At 47.4% G+C, this 19,197-nt stretch overlaps 1 protein-coding gene and 1 long non-coding RNA gene across 4 annotated transcripts; one reads left to right on the forward strand and one right to left on the reverse strand.

The window, feature by feature from the left end:
• Nucleotides 1-6,857: 6,857 nt before the first annotated feature.
• On the reverse strand, nt 6,858-13,579 carry Fcrlb (Fc receptor like B). Of its 2 annotated transcripts, none has more exons than XM_060364653.1 (7): nt 13,495-13,579; nt 12,799-12,859; nt 12,506-12,526; nt 11,915-12,169; nt 8,737-9,003; nt 7,861-8,139; nt 6,858-7,717 (listed from the first exon to the last, which is right to left on the reverse strand). In XM_060364653.1, exons 2-7 carry the CDS (start codon nt 12,827-12,829, stop codon nt 7,284-7,286), a joined length of 1,287 nt encoding a protein of 428 aa, XP_060220636.1. In that variant the 5' UTR covers nt 12,830-12,859; nt 13,495-13,579; the 3' UTR covers nt 6,858-7,283. The 2 variants fall into 2 exon arrangements, with proteins under 2 accessions (XP_060220636.1, XP_021502784.1); XM_021647109.2 differs by lacking the exon at nt 13,495-13,579 and adding an exon at nt 12,987-13,125.
• Nucleotides 11,434-17,819, forward strand: LOC132646394 (uncharacterized). 2 transcript variants are annotated; one of them, XR_009584637.1, is made up of 3 exons: nt 11,434-11,835; nt 15,105-15,335; nt 16,317-17,819. It is a non-coding gene; the product is annotated as an uncharacterized LOC132646394 (long non-coding RNA). The 2 variants fall into 2 exon arrangements; XR_009584636.1 differs by lacking the exon at nt 11,434-11,835 and having other exon boundaries at nt 13,500-15,335.
• The last annotated feature ends 1,378 nt before the right edge of the window (nt 17,820-19,197 follow it).

Consider the following 19,197-nt stretch of genomic DNA (forward strand, 5'->3'; position numbering starts at 1 on the left):
GACCATTCCTTCCTTCTTTCCTTCCTTCTTTCCTTCCTTCCTTCCTTCCTTCCTTCCTTCCTTCCTTCCTTCCTTCCTTCCTTCCTTCCTTCCTGTTTGTCTTGTGGACAACATGGCTCATTCTGTAACCTCAGAGTTCACTATGTGACCAAAGCTGGCCTCAAACTTGTGGCAATCGCCCTGCCTAAAGACTTCCCAAGTGCTGGGAATCCAGGTGTTAGCCACCATGTCTGCCAGCAGTTCTGTTCTTCGTGGGACTTCTCGTCCAAGACAGTGGCTGGGGAGGTGCTTCAGCAGTTCACAGCGTTTCTGCTTTTCCAAACAACTGGACTTTGGTTTACAGCATCTGCATTGGCTGGTTGATAACTGCCTGTATTCCAGCTCCATGGGATCTGACCCCTTCTTTTAGCTTCTATGGGTACCCACATACATGTAGCAGATAGTCACACAGACAGACAGACAGACACACACACACACACAAATAAATCTTTTTTTTTTTTTCCCCAGAAGGGTATGTCAATCTCTCCCTTGAAGTCTATTTACGGAGAGGCTTATGGGGGGATACAAAATGAATAAAGTGTAATTAATAATAAAAAAATATATTTTGAGGAAATATTTGAACTACACAGAATCCCTAAGACCAAAGAAGACTGGTTGGAGTTGAGCACCTTGTTGTAGAGAAACAACTTTGACATTTGACCAAATCTCCATCTCTTACCACCACCACTCAACATTTGCAAATTTAGCACAGGGTGTTGCTGTCCTTGTGGGAAGTATTGGGACAGAAACTTGTTGGTGACTCTTAAGTCATACTCTCGCTTCCTGCTTTGGCTCTGAAAGAAACTGGTAAGCAGCGTGCGATGAACAGGACAAGGGACACCACAAATGTTTTCTGTTCCATATCTTAGTTTGCTGAATGTGTTTTACATAACCGCTCTTTTCTGGTCTTTCCCCAGACAAACAGAATGCGGGGGGGGGGGGATGGCCATGGTCCTGTACTTCAGTTTGATTCTGTCATCTATTTCTTGAATGATTACAACTACACCAGATAAGCCTTGTGTACTTCGGTGTCCCCAAAAAAGGAAAAAACAAACAAAGCAACAAATGAAAGCTAGTCATGCTTGTACTACGTTTCTCTGAGGAATTTAAATAATAATAAAAAAAAAAACAGGAATTCTGTAAACCATAGGTCCATCCTCTGATTGGTTCCAAACTCTTTTATATTCTTCGTAAGCTGCTAAGAGATTATCAAGCACGGGACCAGGTACATTCCTGTTCATCCTCTGAGCGTCTTCACAGTAGCCAAGACCTAGAATCAGGACAGATGGCCAGCAACAGGTGAGCGGGTGAACAAATGCAGTATGTGTACACAGTGGGCTTGTTTTCGTTTGCAGGAAAAACACAATGTCATGTTCAGGAAAGCGAATAGAAGCGGAGGTCATACGTTAAGAAACTAGCCGCTGAAAGACAAAGATCACGTATTTTCCTCAAATGTATGTTTGTATATTTATAACGTATGTGATATAGTAAAAATACATGTGCACATATATATAACTCGAGAGCAAGAAGAGGGCTATGTGTGGGAATGAGAGGTCTAAAGGGAGATGGAGGGGGAACAGGAGCAGGTAATGAGAACAAGGAAATGTACATGTTTTCTCTCGTGGGCGTGCAGTTTTGGCTTAAATATGACATGTCTTGCACAGGCTCTGTGTTTGAACACTTGGCTCCCAAGTGTAGTGCTGGTTTTGGAGGCTGTGGAGTCTTTGGAACTTGGACCCTGAGTGGTGGCAGTGGGCCAGGGGGGTGGGTCTTGAGGGTTAAGTTCTGGCCTGAGTTCCACATCCTGGTCCAGTTGCCAAGCGAGGTCTATGACACGCACTGCTGCCTCCATGGAACCGCTCTTGACACCGAGCACCCGCACAATGGGCTAGACTCTCTGAAACATGAGTAACGACACCCTGCCTCCTGTGGGCTGTGGTGGTGCCGGCCCGTAATGCCTCTAGAGGCACAGGCAAACACATCTCTGTAAAGCTGAGGCCAGCCTGGTACACACAGCAAGTTCTAGAGCAACCAGGGCCACACAGTGAGACCCAGGCTCAGAAAATAAAAAAATCTTCCTCTCTTAAGTTGCTTCTGTCAGATATTTTGTCACAGTAATGAAAAGAGTGTACATATGTACATACATAAACACGTGCATATATGTGCATACATGTGCACTTATGTTATACATACATAGTTGTGTGCACACATCATGGATGCAGAAAAGGGACTATTTGAGGAGAGACAAAGGGAGGGGAAAGATGTTAAGGGAGATGATGGGCTATGAATATAAGCAAAGTACAATGATAAATAGGGATGAAAATGTTATAATAAAACTGTACATTCAGCATTTCTCCTTATTCATCTCCTTATTCATCCTGTCGTTATAGATCTGCATAAAAGTGAATACTCAACAGAGTCAATATTAGGCTGTTTCTAGATTCCCTCTGCCAATCCAATTAATCCAAATCTATTTAATTCATTATTTTGTAGCCTAAAGTTGTAAGAACAAAAAAAATAGTGTCCACTAGGTGGCAGCATCAGCTTGCTAACATTGCTCTTGCCCTGACTCCTGTTTTTTAAGTTTCTGCATAGGCAGAGGAGAGCGCACACACTGGGTACTTCTCTATGCCATATATATATATTTTATTTTTATTTTGTGTTCATTGGTGTTTTGACTGCACATATATATGTCTGTGTGATGGTGTCAGAAGTCCTGGAACTGGAGTTACAGAGGCGAGCTGCCATGTGAGTGCTGAGAATTGAATGGGGGGGGGGGTCTTCTGAAAGAGCCAGTGCTCCTAACTGCTGAACCATCTCTCCAGCCCTTCCATGTGCTTTCAACAGTTCTATGGACAAGGGCAAGGGAGAATTATGAGCTGGATCTTAGAACTATGAGGCAGGTTGGTAATTCACTGAGCGATGGCATTTAAAAGGCAAGATATGGCTCAATGGCAACTAACCATTACATCTCTGGTTGAACAGACCCGAAATGTCTTTTCTTTGGCGAGAAGAAGCGAGTTTGTTTGAGATAGGCTCTTGCTATGTGACTCAGGATAGCATTGACTCTATACAGTGAATCCTAGGCCACCCAGGGCTAGAGAGGGACCTTGTATAACGGTTTGAAAGAAAACTTTGCCCACAGGCCCAGCTGGTGGCACTGTTAGCAAGTTCATCCCTGTTGGAGGAAGTAGCTCACTGGAGGCAGGCTTTGACCGGTTAAAGACCTCCGTCTTTTCTATTTCGCTCTTTCTGCTTGGTGCTTGAACTTGAAAATGCATGAGCTCAGCTCGCTGCCCCAGTTTGCCATGTCTGCTGCCTGCTGCCGTGTTGTTCCAGCCATCATGGACGCTTGAACAACAAGGTCAAACAAACTTCCATAAAGTGCCTTCGTCATGGTGCCTTGTCACAGCACAAAAAAGTCACTACTGCACCTTGCCTCATAAAAGGAGGAAGAGGAAGGAAGGAGGAAGGAAGGAGGGAGAGAGGGAAGGAGAGAGAGGGAAAGAAGGAAGGAGGAAAGAGAGAAAGAAGAAAATATCTTTTTAATAAAGGTTAAAAGAAGCCAGGAGGGACGAAGGTAAAGAGGAGAATGGGTAGGCCAGCAAATAGGATGGGTGACTTCCTGCTTCTGAGCTTGGCACACGGCAGACACCAACTCGTCTTAGGGATACTCGTGGATGTTTTGGCAATTTTTACTGCTGATAAATATTTTCTTACTGGCTTAAGGATGCATCTGTCTTCCAGATGCTTGCTTGCACATTTCCTGCAGCGCCTAAGAATCAAGGCACCAGGTCTTTGGTGCCTTTTTCTGCCCATCCTGGGGGCTTATTGCAAAAGAATCAAGACATACATTTCTCTCTCTGCAGTGATCACAGAGCTCCAGGATGTTCTGTCTTATGCGCTGATTCCCAAAGAAGCTTTTCTGACCCATAGCCTTTAGCTTTCTTGAGCCTAGATCAGGTCCGCTTCCTGGGTTCTTTTTCATTAGGATTTGAGGAGGAGATAGCCTGTTTCCTGTACTTCTTCTGTGTGAGGAAGAAATTGTGGCAAATAATAATAATAATAATAATAATAATAATCTCTTCACAAATCTTCTCTCCTTCCATATCCCACTCCTGCTCTGTGTCCTTGTGATTTCGACCATTTCCTTTCTAGAATCTGCAAATGATGAGCTAGCTTCAGTGAAATATCACTGTTTACATCCCGTCACAAGTGTAGCTGCTTAATTGTAAAAACTAAAAATAAAATTTTGCCCTCGTGTTTTATTCCTCTCAGACTCACCCATCTGAAGAACTGTCGCCAATTGTGGGTCTCATATCATCAGTCAAACACAGACTGGGGCGTTAGGGAAAGGCAGGATGAAGACGAAATTCTAAGTTAGAAACAGCTGAAACTCTTGACAAGCAGTTGGAGGAGGGGAAGGAATCCTTTATTTGAAGAAACTTATGAGCCTAAGCACATTGTATCTGGGTTTCTTTGAAATTGCCCCTTCCCTTTGAGCCCTTCTGAAGAATAGGGAAGCATTCATTGCCCTAACTGACTCTATTTTCATCTCTCACTGAGTAACTTCTCCTGCCAAGCTTGTTTCAAATTCCAGAAACAGACAAGGCTTGTAGGCAAACTCCTTATGACAAGAACCAACAACCATGATAAGCAGGCTAGGTGATGTATGCATGTAATCCCAGCACCAAGAAGGCGGAGACAAGAGGGTCAGGGATTTGGAGGGAAGCCCGGGCATTATTCTGAGTACCAGGCCCTTTGGGTTACAAAGAGAGACACTGTCTCAAACCAAATCCAAAACAAACAAACAAAAAAGTTTGTGTGTGTGTGTGTGTATCCCAGAGGTGCTAAGACATTCACTGCAGCACAATTTAAAAGAGCAAAAGCTTAGAAACAGTCTAACAGTTGACCTATAGGGACTGACAGAAGTTTCTCTATAATTTCTGGAACACCATCGCTCTTGGGCTCGTAAGTATTGAAGCATCCTCTGCCTGAACACTCCTGATAATTAAAGAACATATTTCTTTGTCTGATCCAGTAAAGTTGCTATTATTGTCCTCATTTTGCAAATGGAGAAACTCAGAAGCTCAGGCCTGCACAACCCTCCCAGAGAGGATTCGGCAAACATCAAAGGCCTAGTCTAGCGGCATGAAAGATGGCAACGTGTTAGGGAAGGAACAAGGACTCAGTGTGGCTGAGAGTAGGTTGGAAGCTTCAAACTTGCACTTTAACCTAAAAGATCTAGTTCAAACTCTCTCTCTCTCTCCTCTCACACACAAAGTAATGTAGAATATGATGAGGAATAATGGATTTCCATAAAGATGAGAAGCACCGAGGAAGGACAGACACACAAAGTCTGAGATGATATGACGGAATCCTTTTTGCCATCTAGTTGAACACATTTGGGCTCCATGACCACGACTATCTGATATGGGAAGTGGCAGATTTAGAGCTTGAGTCCTGAATTTAAGATGCAGAAGTGATCAGAGGGCCGAAGAGAAAGCAGCTTCCTCCCCAGGTATCAGCTGTGTTCAGACTCCATGATGCCCTGGGAGGGCTGGCCTCTGTGTCTTGGAATGTGTGGTAGAAAGGAAAAGGAAACAGAAGTTGAAGAGGCCGAGGCTGTATTTCCTTGGTGCAGGCACTTCTGAGAGATCATAACAGACACCAAAGGGAGTGATCTTCCTCCTTCCCTCCCATGTGAGAGTTTGGGGAGAGGACATGGCAAACATTTTCCTCTTCCACACAGCGTAAGATGGGCTGTGATTAATTTAAAATTTGCCAAAATATTCTCCATCCTCCTTACTCTCTCCTTCCATCACTAACTCTAAATGAGGAAAATGGCAAGATGGGAATATGAATGTTGAGGTTGCCAACAAAATATACTGAAGGAAAAGCTGGCACATTGGTCTCTGACCACCTCATTTACTTTGGGTGTGTGTGTGTGTGCGGTGTTTTTTCTTTCTGTCTGTTTGTTTTGTTTTTGAGATCAGTCTCACTATGTAGAACAGGCTGGCCTTGAACTCTCAGAGATCTGCCTGCTTCTGCCTCACTGGGATTGAAAGCATGCACCCCCATGCCCAGAACATTAAAAATGTATATCCTCCTCTTCCTCCTCCTCCTCCTCATCTTATTATTATATGGCCTGGGTATTTTGATTACTAAGCTTCTTGGCACTGATGGTAGCCGCTTCCTGTCTAGAACAGGGATGGTAAACAACTTAGAGTAACAAAATCAGAAGGACTCTGGAAAGGCTTCCCTGAAGGAGCCTGCATTGGAAAGTTGGAAAATGGAGTCTCAGTGACACTTGTAATCAAGTAACTAATCCAGGGATCTGAACACTCCTTAGAATTAGGCAAGTGTCCTCTGACTTCCACAAGGGAACTGCAGTGGGTACTCTTGGGCAAAGTACACACACACACACACACACACACACACACACACACACTAATAACAATGTAAAAGCATATCATTGTGACTAATTGCTCAGAGGGAAATGGGAACCCTCATGTTACTGAAGCAGATTGAAGGATGGGAGGGTGGCGCTGCTGCTGGTTCTCAGCCTTTCCTGTGAAGCGTAAGTGAGGAGGCTGTGATCTTGAACAGAGTAAGGCTATTTCCAGTAAGGTGCGTGGGGCAGATGCTCAGCTGCTTCAGAGGGGCTCTGTCTGGCTACATGGGGGCCAAGGGTGCCTCTGCGTGCGTCTGGCACAGGGTCCCTGCTTCCTAAAGCCAGAAACGAGAAGCCCACACTAAGACTGTTCCCTAGGTTGAAATCGTACTTGGGATTTTGAAGATATGGACTCATTAGTTAATAGGATTTTGAAAGCCGTTTTAATATGAGATTAAATCCATTATGATTAATTACAACTTGACCCTAAAATGTTCTAAAGTGCTCATTAAACTCAATTTCAATTACCAAAAAAACCCCAAACAAACAACAAAAAACTCCCACATCTACACTGGAAAAGTAGACAACAGCTGTCTGCTTCTACTGGGTTACAGAAGAAGGAACACAGGAGAGAGGATGTTTGATCTCAGAAACTATTGTGCAAGGTCAAAGTCGCCCACAGGCTGTCTAGTAAAGTGGAAACCCACAGCACCACACTTCAGGGTCTTTGCTTAAATAAGTAATAAAGCAAACAGCACAGCAACACGAGGGGTGACTGACAGATGTGGCTCTGGTTTGCTAGAGTTAGAGCAGGAGAGGTCCGGGAGGAACCCAGCCTGGAGAGAGGACGCTAGCTGTCCGCTCGGCCCTCCACCACAGTGGTCTCTGGGGTTCCGGGGCTCAGAGTGACGTGAGAACTGGGTGTCTCGGCGGTCTCCGTAAACTTGCGGAGGGTCTGTGGGTCCTTGAACCCCAGGACCACGCGGCTCAGAAGGCCTCTGAGCTGCTGCATCTCGCGAAGCAGGAGGTCCACCTTGGGCTGCAGAGCCGCCTCGCGCGACTGTTCCGCGGATGTGGGCAGAGGCGCGCAGGCCTGTGGCCCGGCAGTGGCGACGTGGCCCGCGGGGAACTGCAGCCCCGAGAGGGTGCTGTTCGGGACGGAAGTGACGGACGGCGCGGATCTGGACGCCGGGGTCTTCCGGAAGGAAAGCGGCTGGTCCCCGGGCGCCAAGGCTGCAGCCTGGGGGGCTGGCGCGGGGGTGGGGGCCAGATCCGGGACAGAGCCTGCAACCCAACACGCCTGGTCACCCGCGACTTCCCCTAGCGGGAGCTGGCGGAGGACAGAGGGGAGGACGGGGGGGGGAGGAGGAGGAGGCTGCGCGAGGACCGAGGGATACAGGGGGCCGCGGGGATGAACTGTCACTCACCCCGCCCGGGGAGCTGCAGCCACGGGCTGCGTTTCCGCACGCTGCGGGTGGCGGTGGCCGCCTCGCACCAGTACGATTCGAGTTCGGCGGCCTCGGGCTCGGGGACCGTGTAGTCGGAGCCCCAGTCGAAGCGGCGCACCGGCCGGCTGTACTTGTAGAAGGCGAACTGCAGCGGCGTGTCCCGCTTCTGCGCGTGCAGGCGCGTCTCGCAGCGCAGCACCACGCGGCCGCGCGCCTCCTGCGGGCTCAGCGTCCGCAGCACCGGCGTCTGGAACAGCTCTGCGGGGAGGGCGGCCCGGAGGCCGGGGGAGGGGGGCTCGCTGAGCCCGCGCGGGGGAGGGCGACCCCACCAACCATCCCGTGGACCTGTCCACCGCCCACCGCCCGGGGTCTCCCTCCTCCCTCCCTCCCTCCCTTCCCCTCTTCCTCCTCCTCCTCCCCTCCCCCTCCTCCTCTTCCTCCTCCTTTCCCCTCCTCCTCCTCCTCCTCCTCCTCCTCCTCCTCCCCCCCCCCTCCTCCTCCTCCTCCTCCTCGGGAAAGAAAAAGTGTGGGGCGGGGAGGGGCAGGCCAAGGAGGGAGGGGAGGATGGAGCCAGTCTGAAAGCGGGCAGAATCCTGACAAGTGCTACAGGTTATGTCCTAGCTGGGTTCTCTAGGCTTGAAGGGGACAGCTGCCTCCCCTCTTCGTAGTAGCGCAGCGCACCCTCCAAACAGGACAAGACCTCATCGCTCCCAAGCGGGATTCCTAACTAGAGACCCGGATTGCCTGTCCTAGGGAAGGGACAGCAGCCTACAAAGCAGGCTGCAGGATCGAGCCTCCTCTTTCCCCTTCCGACCCCGGCCCTAGAACTTCCCAGCCGTCGTCTGTCTCTCCCACCTTGCACGGTCACAGCCACCTTGGAGGAGAACATGGGCGCGCTCTCCACCGGGATGCGCATGGTGCCTGAGCACTGGTAGTGGCCGCTGTCGCTGGCTCGCGCCTGCAGCACCGTGTAGTTAGTGCTGGAGTGGAAGTACCTCACAGCCTGGCCGTCGTGGTAATAGTGGAGCTTGTAGACGACTTTGTCGTACCAGCCGCGGCAGCGCATCACCAGGGGCTCGCCCTCGAACACCGGGGCATAGGGCACTTGCAGAATTAGCCAGTCTGCAACAGACCGACACCCCCCCCCGCCCCCCACCGCAGACACCGTTTACTGAGCAGAAAACCCAGCTCTGGTGGCGCACGCCTTTAGCCCCAGCAGTGGGGAAGCAGAGGCAGGAGGATCTCTGTGAATTCCAGGCCGGCCTGGATGGAATACGAAGCGAGTTCCAATCTCAAACAACAGCACAAAAACCCAAACCAAACCAAGAAAATCCTGCTCCTACTCAGCCTCCCTATAGGACCCCCACCATTCCACCCCACCCCACCCCGTCCAACACCCACGACTGTTTGGACTCCCCTGGCCACCAAAGCCCTTTCCTATTTCCTGGTTTGGCGAGTAGCACCTGGGACCCTCGCGATGCAGAAAACTGAACCGGAGGAAGGAAAATACCACCGGGGAGGCAAAGAATGCCTCAGATTTGGTGCCAGCCTCAAAGAGCCCCCTTGTCAAAATCAACCTATGACCTCAAGGCTTTCCTGACCCCGCCCCTCATAACCCCTCCCACCTTTCATTCAATACAAGCTAGGCCTAGCCACACTGAGGTGTTCAGAAAACTGGCCCTTTATAGAGCCCAGAGCCCTTGTGAAGCTATTTTCCAAACCCAAAAGGCCCTGCTTCTTGGCTTAAATCGAGGCCTACTTGCTCTGTGTGCCTGTATTCAGGCTTTATCTGCTGAAGGAAACTTCTCTGAGAACAGCCCTAGGTGTCCCCTGTAGGTCCCAGTCACCACCACCGTCACCACCACAGTCATTATCATCATCGCACTTACTATCCTTAGCACAGCCTAGATGTCATTTTAGGTATTATAAATTTTTTAAATATTCATTCATTCATGCATGCATGCATGCATTCATTCATTCGGAATTAGGTGTATAGGCCAGTGTCTTTGTGTCCTAGTGAGAAGAGGTGCGGGTGTCAGAGGAGACCAGCAGGAGACCTCACATTCTCCGGAAATGGAGTTCCAGGTGGTTATGGCCTGATGTGAGTGCCAAGAACCCAACTCCAGGTATGTCCAGGAGCGTTATTCATTCTCAACCGCTGAGCTCTCTCTCCAGCCTCTGTTTTAGGTATATTACACACCAAAAACAGAATCCTGCGGGCCAGGTATGCTGATGCACACCTGTAACCCAGTACTTGGAAAGATGGAGCGGGAGGTTTGAAAGTCAAGGTGTGCCTGAGCGTGGACACCCTGTCTCCACAAAACTTTGCGAGGCCTAGTCACCGTTTCTGTGCTGCGGGCACCCCTGTTTCCACCTTAATAATCTCAGACAGGAGACCTCCGGAAGCGTTAAACGCTGATGTAAACATTGCCCGGTGTTCTTTAAAGGCTTAATAAAAATGACCATCTGCCCAGGTAAGCTCATTAATCTTCCGCACGAAGCAGCAGCTAATTGTGTAAGTCATTATTGCTCTTCCTACTCAAGCTTTTTTTTTTTTTTTTTTTTTTTTTTTTTTGGTTTGGTGGTGGTTTTGTTAGTCAGTTAATTTGTTTGTTTTAGCCCAGCGTATTGTGCATTGGATAGCCACGACCGGTCTGCAGATTTGCAGTCCTCCTCCTGCCTCTGCATCCTGAGTGCTGGGATTACAGGCATGCACCATCACAGCCAGTCTCCTCCTGCCTGTTTGGAAACCCTTCGAATATTTCAAGAAAGCTAGTTTCTTGATGGACTCCTAGGTGCTCGCGTGTCCATGCTGACAACGAAAGTTTTACTAAATTCTTTGTTCAACCACTCCACCTGCCTTTTCATTTCCTTTTCCTCCTTCTCTTCCCCTGCTCCATCCTTTTCTCCCTTGTTTCATTCTTAATAGAAAGGCCTCGCACTTGAGTTAATCCTGCTGCCTCAGCCTCCTAAATGCAATCCGGAGATTACAAGTGTAGAGTACTATGCCCGGCTACTTTACATTTTTTTAAAAGTAATTTGTTTCTATTTTATGTGTATGGGTGCTTAGCTTGCGTGTGTGTCTGTGTGAGGGTGTCGAGCTATTGCAGACAGCTGTGAGCTGCCACGTGGGTGCTGGGAATTGAACCTGGGTCCCTCTGGAAGAGCAGTCAGTGTTCCCAACCACTGAGCCATCTCTCCAGCCCAGCTACTTTTTTTGTTTTTTAAGATCACAAATAATTAACTTTCAAGCAAAAAAAAATTATTTTCATTATTTCTTCCCCTTCATCTCCATTTCCTCTCTCTTCCCTGTGCCCGCCACTGCCAATAGCCTCTTTCACTATGTGTATTTACTGACCTTTTGATACCTCACCCCTCCATTTCTCAACACCTCCTGTTCCCCTTTCTTGGTCTCCTATGTAATGTCATGAACTAGGACATTTTCACATCTCTGTATTTACATACGCACAAACATTAAAAGTTAGAATCCAGGGGCACACCTTTAATCTCAGCACTTGGGAGGCAGAGGCAGGTAGATCTTCATGAGTTCAAGGCCAGCCAGGTTAGCCACCTAGGCTACAAGGTGATACTCTGTCTCAAAAAACAAAACAAACAAACAAACAAATAAGCAAAAGCTCCCTCTTTGGGTGTGGTGGTGCTTGCCTTTAACCTCATCATTCAAGAGGCAGACACTAAAGAATCCTTGTAATTCAAGGCCAACCTAGTCTACATAGTGACATCCATATGAGAGAGAGAGAGAGAGACAGAGAAGAGAGAAGAAAGTTAGGATCCCAGTAGTATGGAAAAAGTACAGTTTTTGACTTTCTGAAACTGGTCACTTTACTTAATATATTAACAATATTTATTTGCTTCATGCTTCAGCAGGAGGACAAGGGGGACTTTTGGAACCAGGAAACCTTTACTGCAGGCCTCCGACTATTCCAAGCACTCAAGGTGGGACTGAGTGGCCTGTTTTTCTCTGGACACTTGGGAATAGCCTGGCGTCTCCCTTTTCAGGAGGGCCAACACTCACCGTTAGATACAGAGAGGTGGATGGGGTCACTGACGGGTGCTCCCCTTGTCTGACATCGATACACCCCTGGTGCCTGCACCTCAATGCTCTTCTTGTGGGAAGGCAGGAGGACGTGGCCCAAATACCAGAGAGTGTTGATGGGCCGGAGCTCTAGCAGCAGAGGGTGGTACCCGTCACACCGTAGGGTCACCCGTTCCCCCTTGAAGATGGTGGTCCAGGGTGGGTGTAGAGACAATACAGGCTTCTCCAGAGTAGCTGGGGATGCGGGGATAGGGCCGTGTGAGGAAGGAAAGTATGGTGAGGTGACTGCCCAAAAATGAAGCCCCAGGGTTGGGAATTCTTGGAAAACACCAGTTTCTGGGACTCAGCCCACACTCGAACCCATCACGGCGATAGGAGACCACAGTCACAGGCCTCCAGGAAAGGAGTCTATTAATCAGAAGCTATTTCTGAGTGTCCATGCACAAGAAGACTTAGTCATCAAGACTGAGGAAGTGTTGGGGGAAAATGCCATCTCAGAACAGCCAGGAACCGGGGCATCTACCCTATTGGAACTTACCAAAACTTGGATGAAAGATGCCTAAGACTTACCAGCTTGCCCACAGCTTGGAACTGCAAGAAAGAAGAAAGAGGGTGAAGAGTGTTCTCTGTGACAGGAAAGACTCTCGATCCCAGGAAAGCCTGAATAGTCTCAAAGCCTGTTTTCCTTTCTCCATGCTACATTACCACATTACCTAACTCTGAGAAAGCTACCTGCATTTCATTCTTCCAGGGCAGACAGCGAGACCTGAAGGGAGCTTCGGCAGCTCTCTCATCCCACACCCTGCCCTGTCTTACTCTCCACCTCCCCAAATCCTGCTAACACCACCTCATTGCCAACTCACTCAGAAGCAGAAAGGCTGCAAGCGTCCACATGATGAGTCTGCCCGAAGCTGTTGTAGATGGCTGGGGGTACGTTGGCATGGGGGAGGGGCAGAGAGAGAGAGAGAGAGAGAGAGAGAGAGAGAGAGAAGCAGCTAGTAGCTGACATGGAGAACTAGGAGGCAGTGTTGCTTCTTCTGCCCAATCCTACCTTCTCAAGATGGTGTCGTCCAGAGAGCAGGACATCACCTGAGTGTGTCACACACTTATCCCAAGCACCAGGCACTGTCCCATCTACTGCCTCTGTAGCCACATCCGAGCTCAGCCCAGCCTCAACTTCGACAGCCTGTCAAGCTGTGGCCTTCTACAGCGCATGAGTGCCACACAGATCCTCAGGCTCCAACAGGTGCCACCAACATCCCACTCCCACTCCGTCCTTTCCCCACTGCTGACGTTCACAAAGCCTAGCTTGTTTCTCCTTAATCCCTCATGACAGGCCTTTCGGTGAAAGGCCTAGAGAGGTCAAGGTTGGGTTCCTTGGAGTGGAGCTCACATCCTCCCACAAATGAGTAGACAGAAAGGCATGATTCAAGCATCCTGCCATGCCCCTGCTGGCCGGTTGTTCCCGAGTCAAAAGCAGTGTAATGTAGGTTCTCTTCCTTCCTTCTTTCAATCTGAAATGCTCAGTCTTCCTCCCTCACAGCCCACAATGACCTCACCTTATAGTATCCCCACTCACGTGTTCCTTTCTTCTTTCCTTCCACCAGGCCCTAATCCCCCTCCCCAGCCATGTCCTAGTCCCCAGGGCTTGTGGCCTGGAGAAGAAGTCACTGCAAGCCCCAAGAGGCTTCTCAAATCCGACCTCTCTGCTCTGGCTCTCCTGCTCAGGTGACCCCACCTGAGCAATGAGGAGCCTGAGTTTCATGTAAATATTTAATGAAGTTTCCAACCCGATAGTATATCTCCCTGGGCTCTGTCCTGTACGCATTTACAGCTGTTTGGAACCAGGACACCTGCTTTCCTTGGAACTCTAGCAGGGAGGAGATCACTGAGCAGATATGGTCAGATCCCTCCAAGAGCGCATCCTCCAATTTTGCTGACGTGCCAAGTTTTTCTCTTGGAATTCCCTCATGTCTTAGTGCTTTTCCGTGTTAAAGTACAAACACCTCTAAGGAAAATATGGTCAGTCTTTTTAACTATGCTTTCTCTTTTAGATCTTGCTTTGGGAGGAGGATTTGATGGGGAGGAGGAGAAGGAGGGAGGGAGAGAGTTACTTTGTAGGTCTGAAAAGCTGGAAAGTATCAGATAAGGTGAGCAAGGCTCAGGGAGGGAGAGAACTAGATACGAAGGGCAGAGATGAATGTCCTCGTTAGGCAATGCTCCTATGCTTCCCTTGAGCCCGGCCTCCTCATCTTGGAACCAGCGTGGGACTCCTCACATCAGCCACCTCACAGCAATCCCCAGGGTCTGACTTCTGCACAGTCTACTGCCTCGCGCCACACATCTGCCCCCTGTTCCTGGAGCCCACACAAGCAGACGATTTTGGTTTCTCCTAAGCCATAACAAAGGTCTCATCCCCTTTACTGGATTCCAGAAGAAACCTGATCACACCAAAAATTCACGTGCTGTGTAGTCTTTCCTGAATTCATAGGAATCAGCCTCAGAGCTCATTAGCCACACAGATAGTGCTCAGAACTTGACTTGAAAAGCATCCTGCCCAGCACTTGTTTATTCCACCTTTTTGTCCAAATTTCTTGAAAGGGAGTCTTTTTCTCTATCCAAGACCTTTCCCATAAGGATTTTAATTCTTCGCTTCTTTGCACATTGGCAAGTCCTTTAGTATACAGACAAGCTTGGAAATCATTGTTATTCAGAATTTTGTTTTTCGTTTTCAAGGGCCTTGCTATCCTGCCCAGTCTCAAATGCGAAAGGGGGATAATGTGTTCCTCTTTTCCTCAGCCCACTGGGTTTGAGTAACTCTTTTAATTCTTTGAAGTCTGTCGCAACAGAACTTCCTGGCCATCATCTGATTAGGACTGTGGTAAGTAGAGTGTTCTTAGGGTGATGTGGGACAGTGAGAATAGCTCCCTTATAGTAAATGCACCAATGTGTGGCGGGTATCACATCAATGCTTCACAGATAGGGAAAATTACATCACTCATTCCTCACAGGGGATCTTGAGGGAGGAATTGTTACTAGTTCTGTGTCATGAAACGTATGGTTTCTTTAACAACTCAGTTACATTATGTAAGTAGGTTTTTGTTTTAATCCCAAGTATGGGGTTTTAGTTTGGGCTTTATGTCCCACAGCTGATAATTGCCTCCTGCAGGGCATGATGTTTGCCAGCTGATAAAGGCCTGCCTCATGGTAGCACGGATAGGGGCGTGGTCTAGGGCTCTGAGGTACATCCTTAGGAGAGTCCAGAAAGAGAAGGTGTGGCAGTTTGGAGAGACCAGAGATGGAGGTGTGGCATTTTGGAGAGACACTGGGAAGATGCTTCGGGGTGCAGCTCCTTGGAGGAGAGAGCCGGAGGAGAATGCTTGCTGAGTTTGTTGATGAGGTTGGTTTAGCCCCGCAAAGAATCTATCAACCCTGAACGGCTGGGAGAAATAAAGAGGTCTGCTCCCTCTCAACCCACTAACCTTCTCTCTTTCTTACCTACGGTTAAAGGGTTTGTGAAAGGGAGCTAGAGGCATAAATACTGCAAATAAAACAGCATTTTAAAACAAGCACTACAGTCTGTTTTACATGTGAGGAAACTGAAGAGACAGAAACCCCAGGGGAGCTTGAAGAGGGACCTCGCTCCAAAATCTGTTCTCAGGTCCATCTCTCCTTAGGGAGCCAGATGCTGTTCAGGAAAGACTCTCGCCTTCAGTCTGTCAGTCTCTTCTCTTATTTCCTTATTTTCCTGCTGTTATCCACACCAGCATTCTTCTCCCCACACATTCACCCGCTGCATAATGTTTAAAGTGTGTTCCTCTATATGCGTATGTATGTTTGTGTGTATATATCCTACTTTTCTAGGTGTATGTGTGTTTTGTCTGCACGTGTCGGGGTGCACTATGCCTACCTATTGCCTGCAGAGGCCAGAGCAGGTAGTCAAGTTCCAGGTAACTCCTGGGACTGGAGTTACAGATGGTTGTGAGCCACCCTGTGTGCTGGGAATTGAACCTAGGTCCCCTGGAAGAGCAGCCGGTGCTCTTAACCATCTCTCCATCTCCTACCTGGTCACATATTGGATCTTAGGTAATGTTTATCATTATTAATTTACATAAATGGTGCATCCTAGATGTTGTGTTTTGTTTAGTTCCGCGTAAAAATTCATCCGTGTTGCTCTGCATACATCATGTTTACTGCTTCATGCTTCTACCATGTGACACCTGTGTACTCCCCTAATGTCCTGGTTGCTTCCTAACTCTTCACTACTACAAACAATGTCACAGTGAACTTCTTTGGGTCATACTGTGAGGGCTGAATGAGTGAACTAGAAGTCAGAGCCTTAAAAAAAATTGACTCATAGATCTTATGTCTTCTACCTTAGATCCTTCCAGGAAATCTCCTCACAGACCCCCCAGAAGCAGGAATCTTAGTTGATTCAAGGTCCAATCAAGCTGACAATCAAGATCCTTGAGGATGCTAAAATTTATTTAACATCAGTGTGAACTTATTCCTTTGTTTCTTTGTATTTGTCTAAAATGATCATATATATGTTTGTAGATTATTTCAGGCTACAGCACACAAAATAAATAGCACAAAGAGAGGCCACAGTGGGAACACAGCTCTACACAATTCAGGATAATGTGGTAAAGTATTCTTCATTCACTAAAGCCATTAGCAGTGTGCTAATTCATCAACCAAAGAGTACACTAACTAAGTTATTGCATCATTTGTAAGCTGCAGGCACCAAGTGGAATTGGCCAAAGAGAGAACACGTGTGTGCTGTAAGTATCAGGACCACAGAGGCAGGGCTGCCCAGGCCCATTGAGGTTCACATTATGTCTCTATATGCCCTCGATGCTGGAAATAGAGTGTGTTGGTTTAAATGAGATGTTCCAGATTTGCAAAAGATTAGATTGTATGGAGGCCAGAAGCTTTCGGGCCTAGGAATTGTTATATAGAAATGGCTGGGCTCACCACTATGGTTGGTGCTTGCTGTCATGCTTTCCTGTCATGGTACTGGTGAACTCTTATTCCTCTAGAACTATAAGCCTTGAATAAACTGTTCCTTCTTGTCTTAGTTAGGGTTTTATTGCTATGAAGAGACACCATGACCATGGCAATTTTTATAAAGGAAAACATTTAGTTGGGGCTGGCTTACCGTTTCAGAGGTTTCATCCATGATCATCATGCTGGGAAGCACGGCAGCATCCAGCAGACCTGGTCCTGGAGAAGGAGCTGAGAGCTCTACATCTTGATTTGCAAGCAACAGAAGGGGACTGTGCGCCACACTGGAGCTTATAGGAGACCTCAAAGCCTGCTCACACAGTGTCACAGTTCCTCCCACAAGGCCACACCTTCTAATAATGTCACTCCCTATAGGCCAAGCACTCATACACATACGTTTATGGGGGTCATTCCTATTCGAGCCACCAAACTTCTACAAGTTGCCTTGGTCATGGCAGATTATCACAGCAACAGAAAAGAGACTCGAGATTCTTAAACAGTGCTGGGTTTATTAAAACTACAGATGTTTTTAAAGTTTTTAAACTACAGAATGCATTTTACCTTATGAGAGGGCCCTAAGCCTTTGGGGCCAGTAATGGAACGTTAGGATTTTATTTCACAGCTCAGTTTTAAATGTTTGGTGCCTAGATTCAACACAATTTTTAAGGCTGTGGAGCTTTTAGCAGAAGGAGCCTTGATGGCAGAATTAAACCACCGAGGGTAGGCCTTTGAAGGCTGTACCTGCCCCTGGTTCTGGCCTATAGGATGTGAACACACACTCTTACCACGAGGATCTGAGTCATGATGCTGTGCTCCCTTGTCATGAAGGACTGTGACCCTCTGAAACTGTGAGCCAAAATAAACTGTCCTCTTTAAGTTGTTTCTGTCTCTCTTTTAGTTCAGAATGTGCAAAAGCAACTGAATCACTACCTTTGGGGCTTTCTTTTATAAGGCAATGATCCTAATCATAAGAACTCTGTTCTCACCGCCTAATCACCTCCCTTCTATTGTTTTAAAGAATTAAAATCCCAACAGTTCTATTTTACCAATAAAGACTCAGAGATGGGGTGAAAACCTGCTAACTCAGAGAGGCAGGGAAAGCACCCAGCTGACCTTCTCAGCTCAGGGTCAGATGGAAAAAAACCCAAAAGGCTCACTAGCTCAGCTGACAGCCCAGGAGGAAAAGGCCAAAAAACCCAAGGCCAAAGGCTTTCTATCCCAAAAAGCCAGACTAAAGCCCCAAAGAGCCAAAGCTCAAAAAGCTCCTTTTTCTTCTTCATACTATCTTAAATACCCCTCTACTCAAAGTCCCTCCTACTCTTTAATCTCTGTCAGCTGGTTTCTTGCTCTGCCTCTTGACCTAGGGTTAACATTATTAAATCCTGTGTACAGAAAGCTCTTGTATAAAAGGTGTGTGCTAGGGCTGGATGAACCACACCGAAATCCCCTATTTACAATAAGCAGAAAGTTCTTGGATTAAAGGTGTGTGATAGGGTTCAACCACACCAAGCAAGAAACAGGGTTTTATAGTTCACATTTTTGGGGTTCACAGTGGGATCAAATATCCTGCAACACCACTCATGCCATTACTTTAGGGATTAATATTTCAGCATAGGTGGTGGTGGTGGTGGTGCTGAGAGATAGCTCAGGAGCTCTGGTGCTTGCTATTCTTCCAGAACACATACCGAGGGGCTCAGAACTGCCTAGCACTTAGAGCTCCAGGGGATCCAACCTTCTTCCGCCTCCGCACCTGCACACATATAGTATGTACATATACATAAAAAATTAAAATTTCAGAATAGGTATTTGGAGGAGGTGGCATATAAAATTTAAGCCACCAGACTAATTAAACACTAGCATGCAATTAATAGTTGTTGAAGGAAAGTAATTAAAAGATATGAAGTCTCGCTTAACACCTGACTTTTACTAGCCCCATATTTCATAAGTTTAGCATTAATAAAAATTGGGGACAGGAAATTTTTTATTGGGGAAAAGTGCTGTCCTTTGCATTATAGGATGGTTAGCAGCATCCTTGGCTTATGAATGACTTAACTTATTAAATTCTGGCAGCCTATACATCCTTCCCATCCTGTGTCAAACCCAAAATGTCTAGGGGACATTCCCGAAATGTTTCCTGTGGGAATATAGGGAAGAGAAATTGACCCCAGTTGATACTGCAGTATTAAATCCACCTCCATTGCTTTTCTTTCAATTCAGTTGTGGTCAATAGAAATAAATTTCTGGTCTAGAATGCAGAA

The sequence above is a fragment of the Meriones unguiculatus genome, chromosome 11 (assembly GCF_030254825.1).
Source record: "Meriones unguiculatus strain TT.TT164.6M chromosome 11, Bangor_MerUng_6.1, whole genome shotgun sequence".
NCBI classification, from domain to species: Eukaryota; Metazoa; Chordata; class Mammalia; order Rodentia; family Muridae; genus Meriones; species Meriones unguiculatus.

Coding starts and splice junctions, on each gene's coding strand:
- Fcrlb (XM_060364653.1), bottom strand. CDS start 12,829: ATGTGGACGCTTGCAGCCTTTCTGCTTCTGA. Junction 12,527..12,798: donor TGCAGCCTTTCTGCTTCTGA/GTGAGTTGGCAA, acceptor TCTTTCTTGCAG/TTCCAAGCTGTGGGCAAGCT. Junction 12,170..12,505: donor TCCAAGCTGTGGGCAAGCTG/GTAAGTCTTAGG, acceptor CCGCATCCCCAG/CTACTCTGGAGAAGCCTGTA.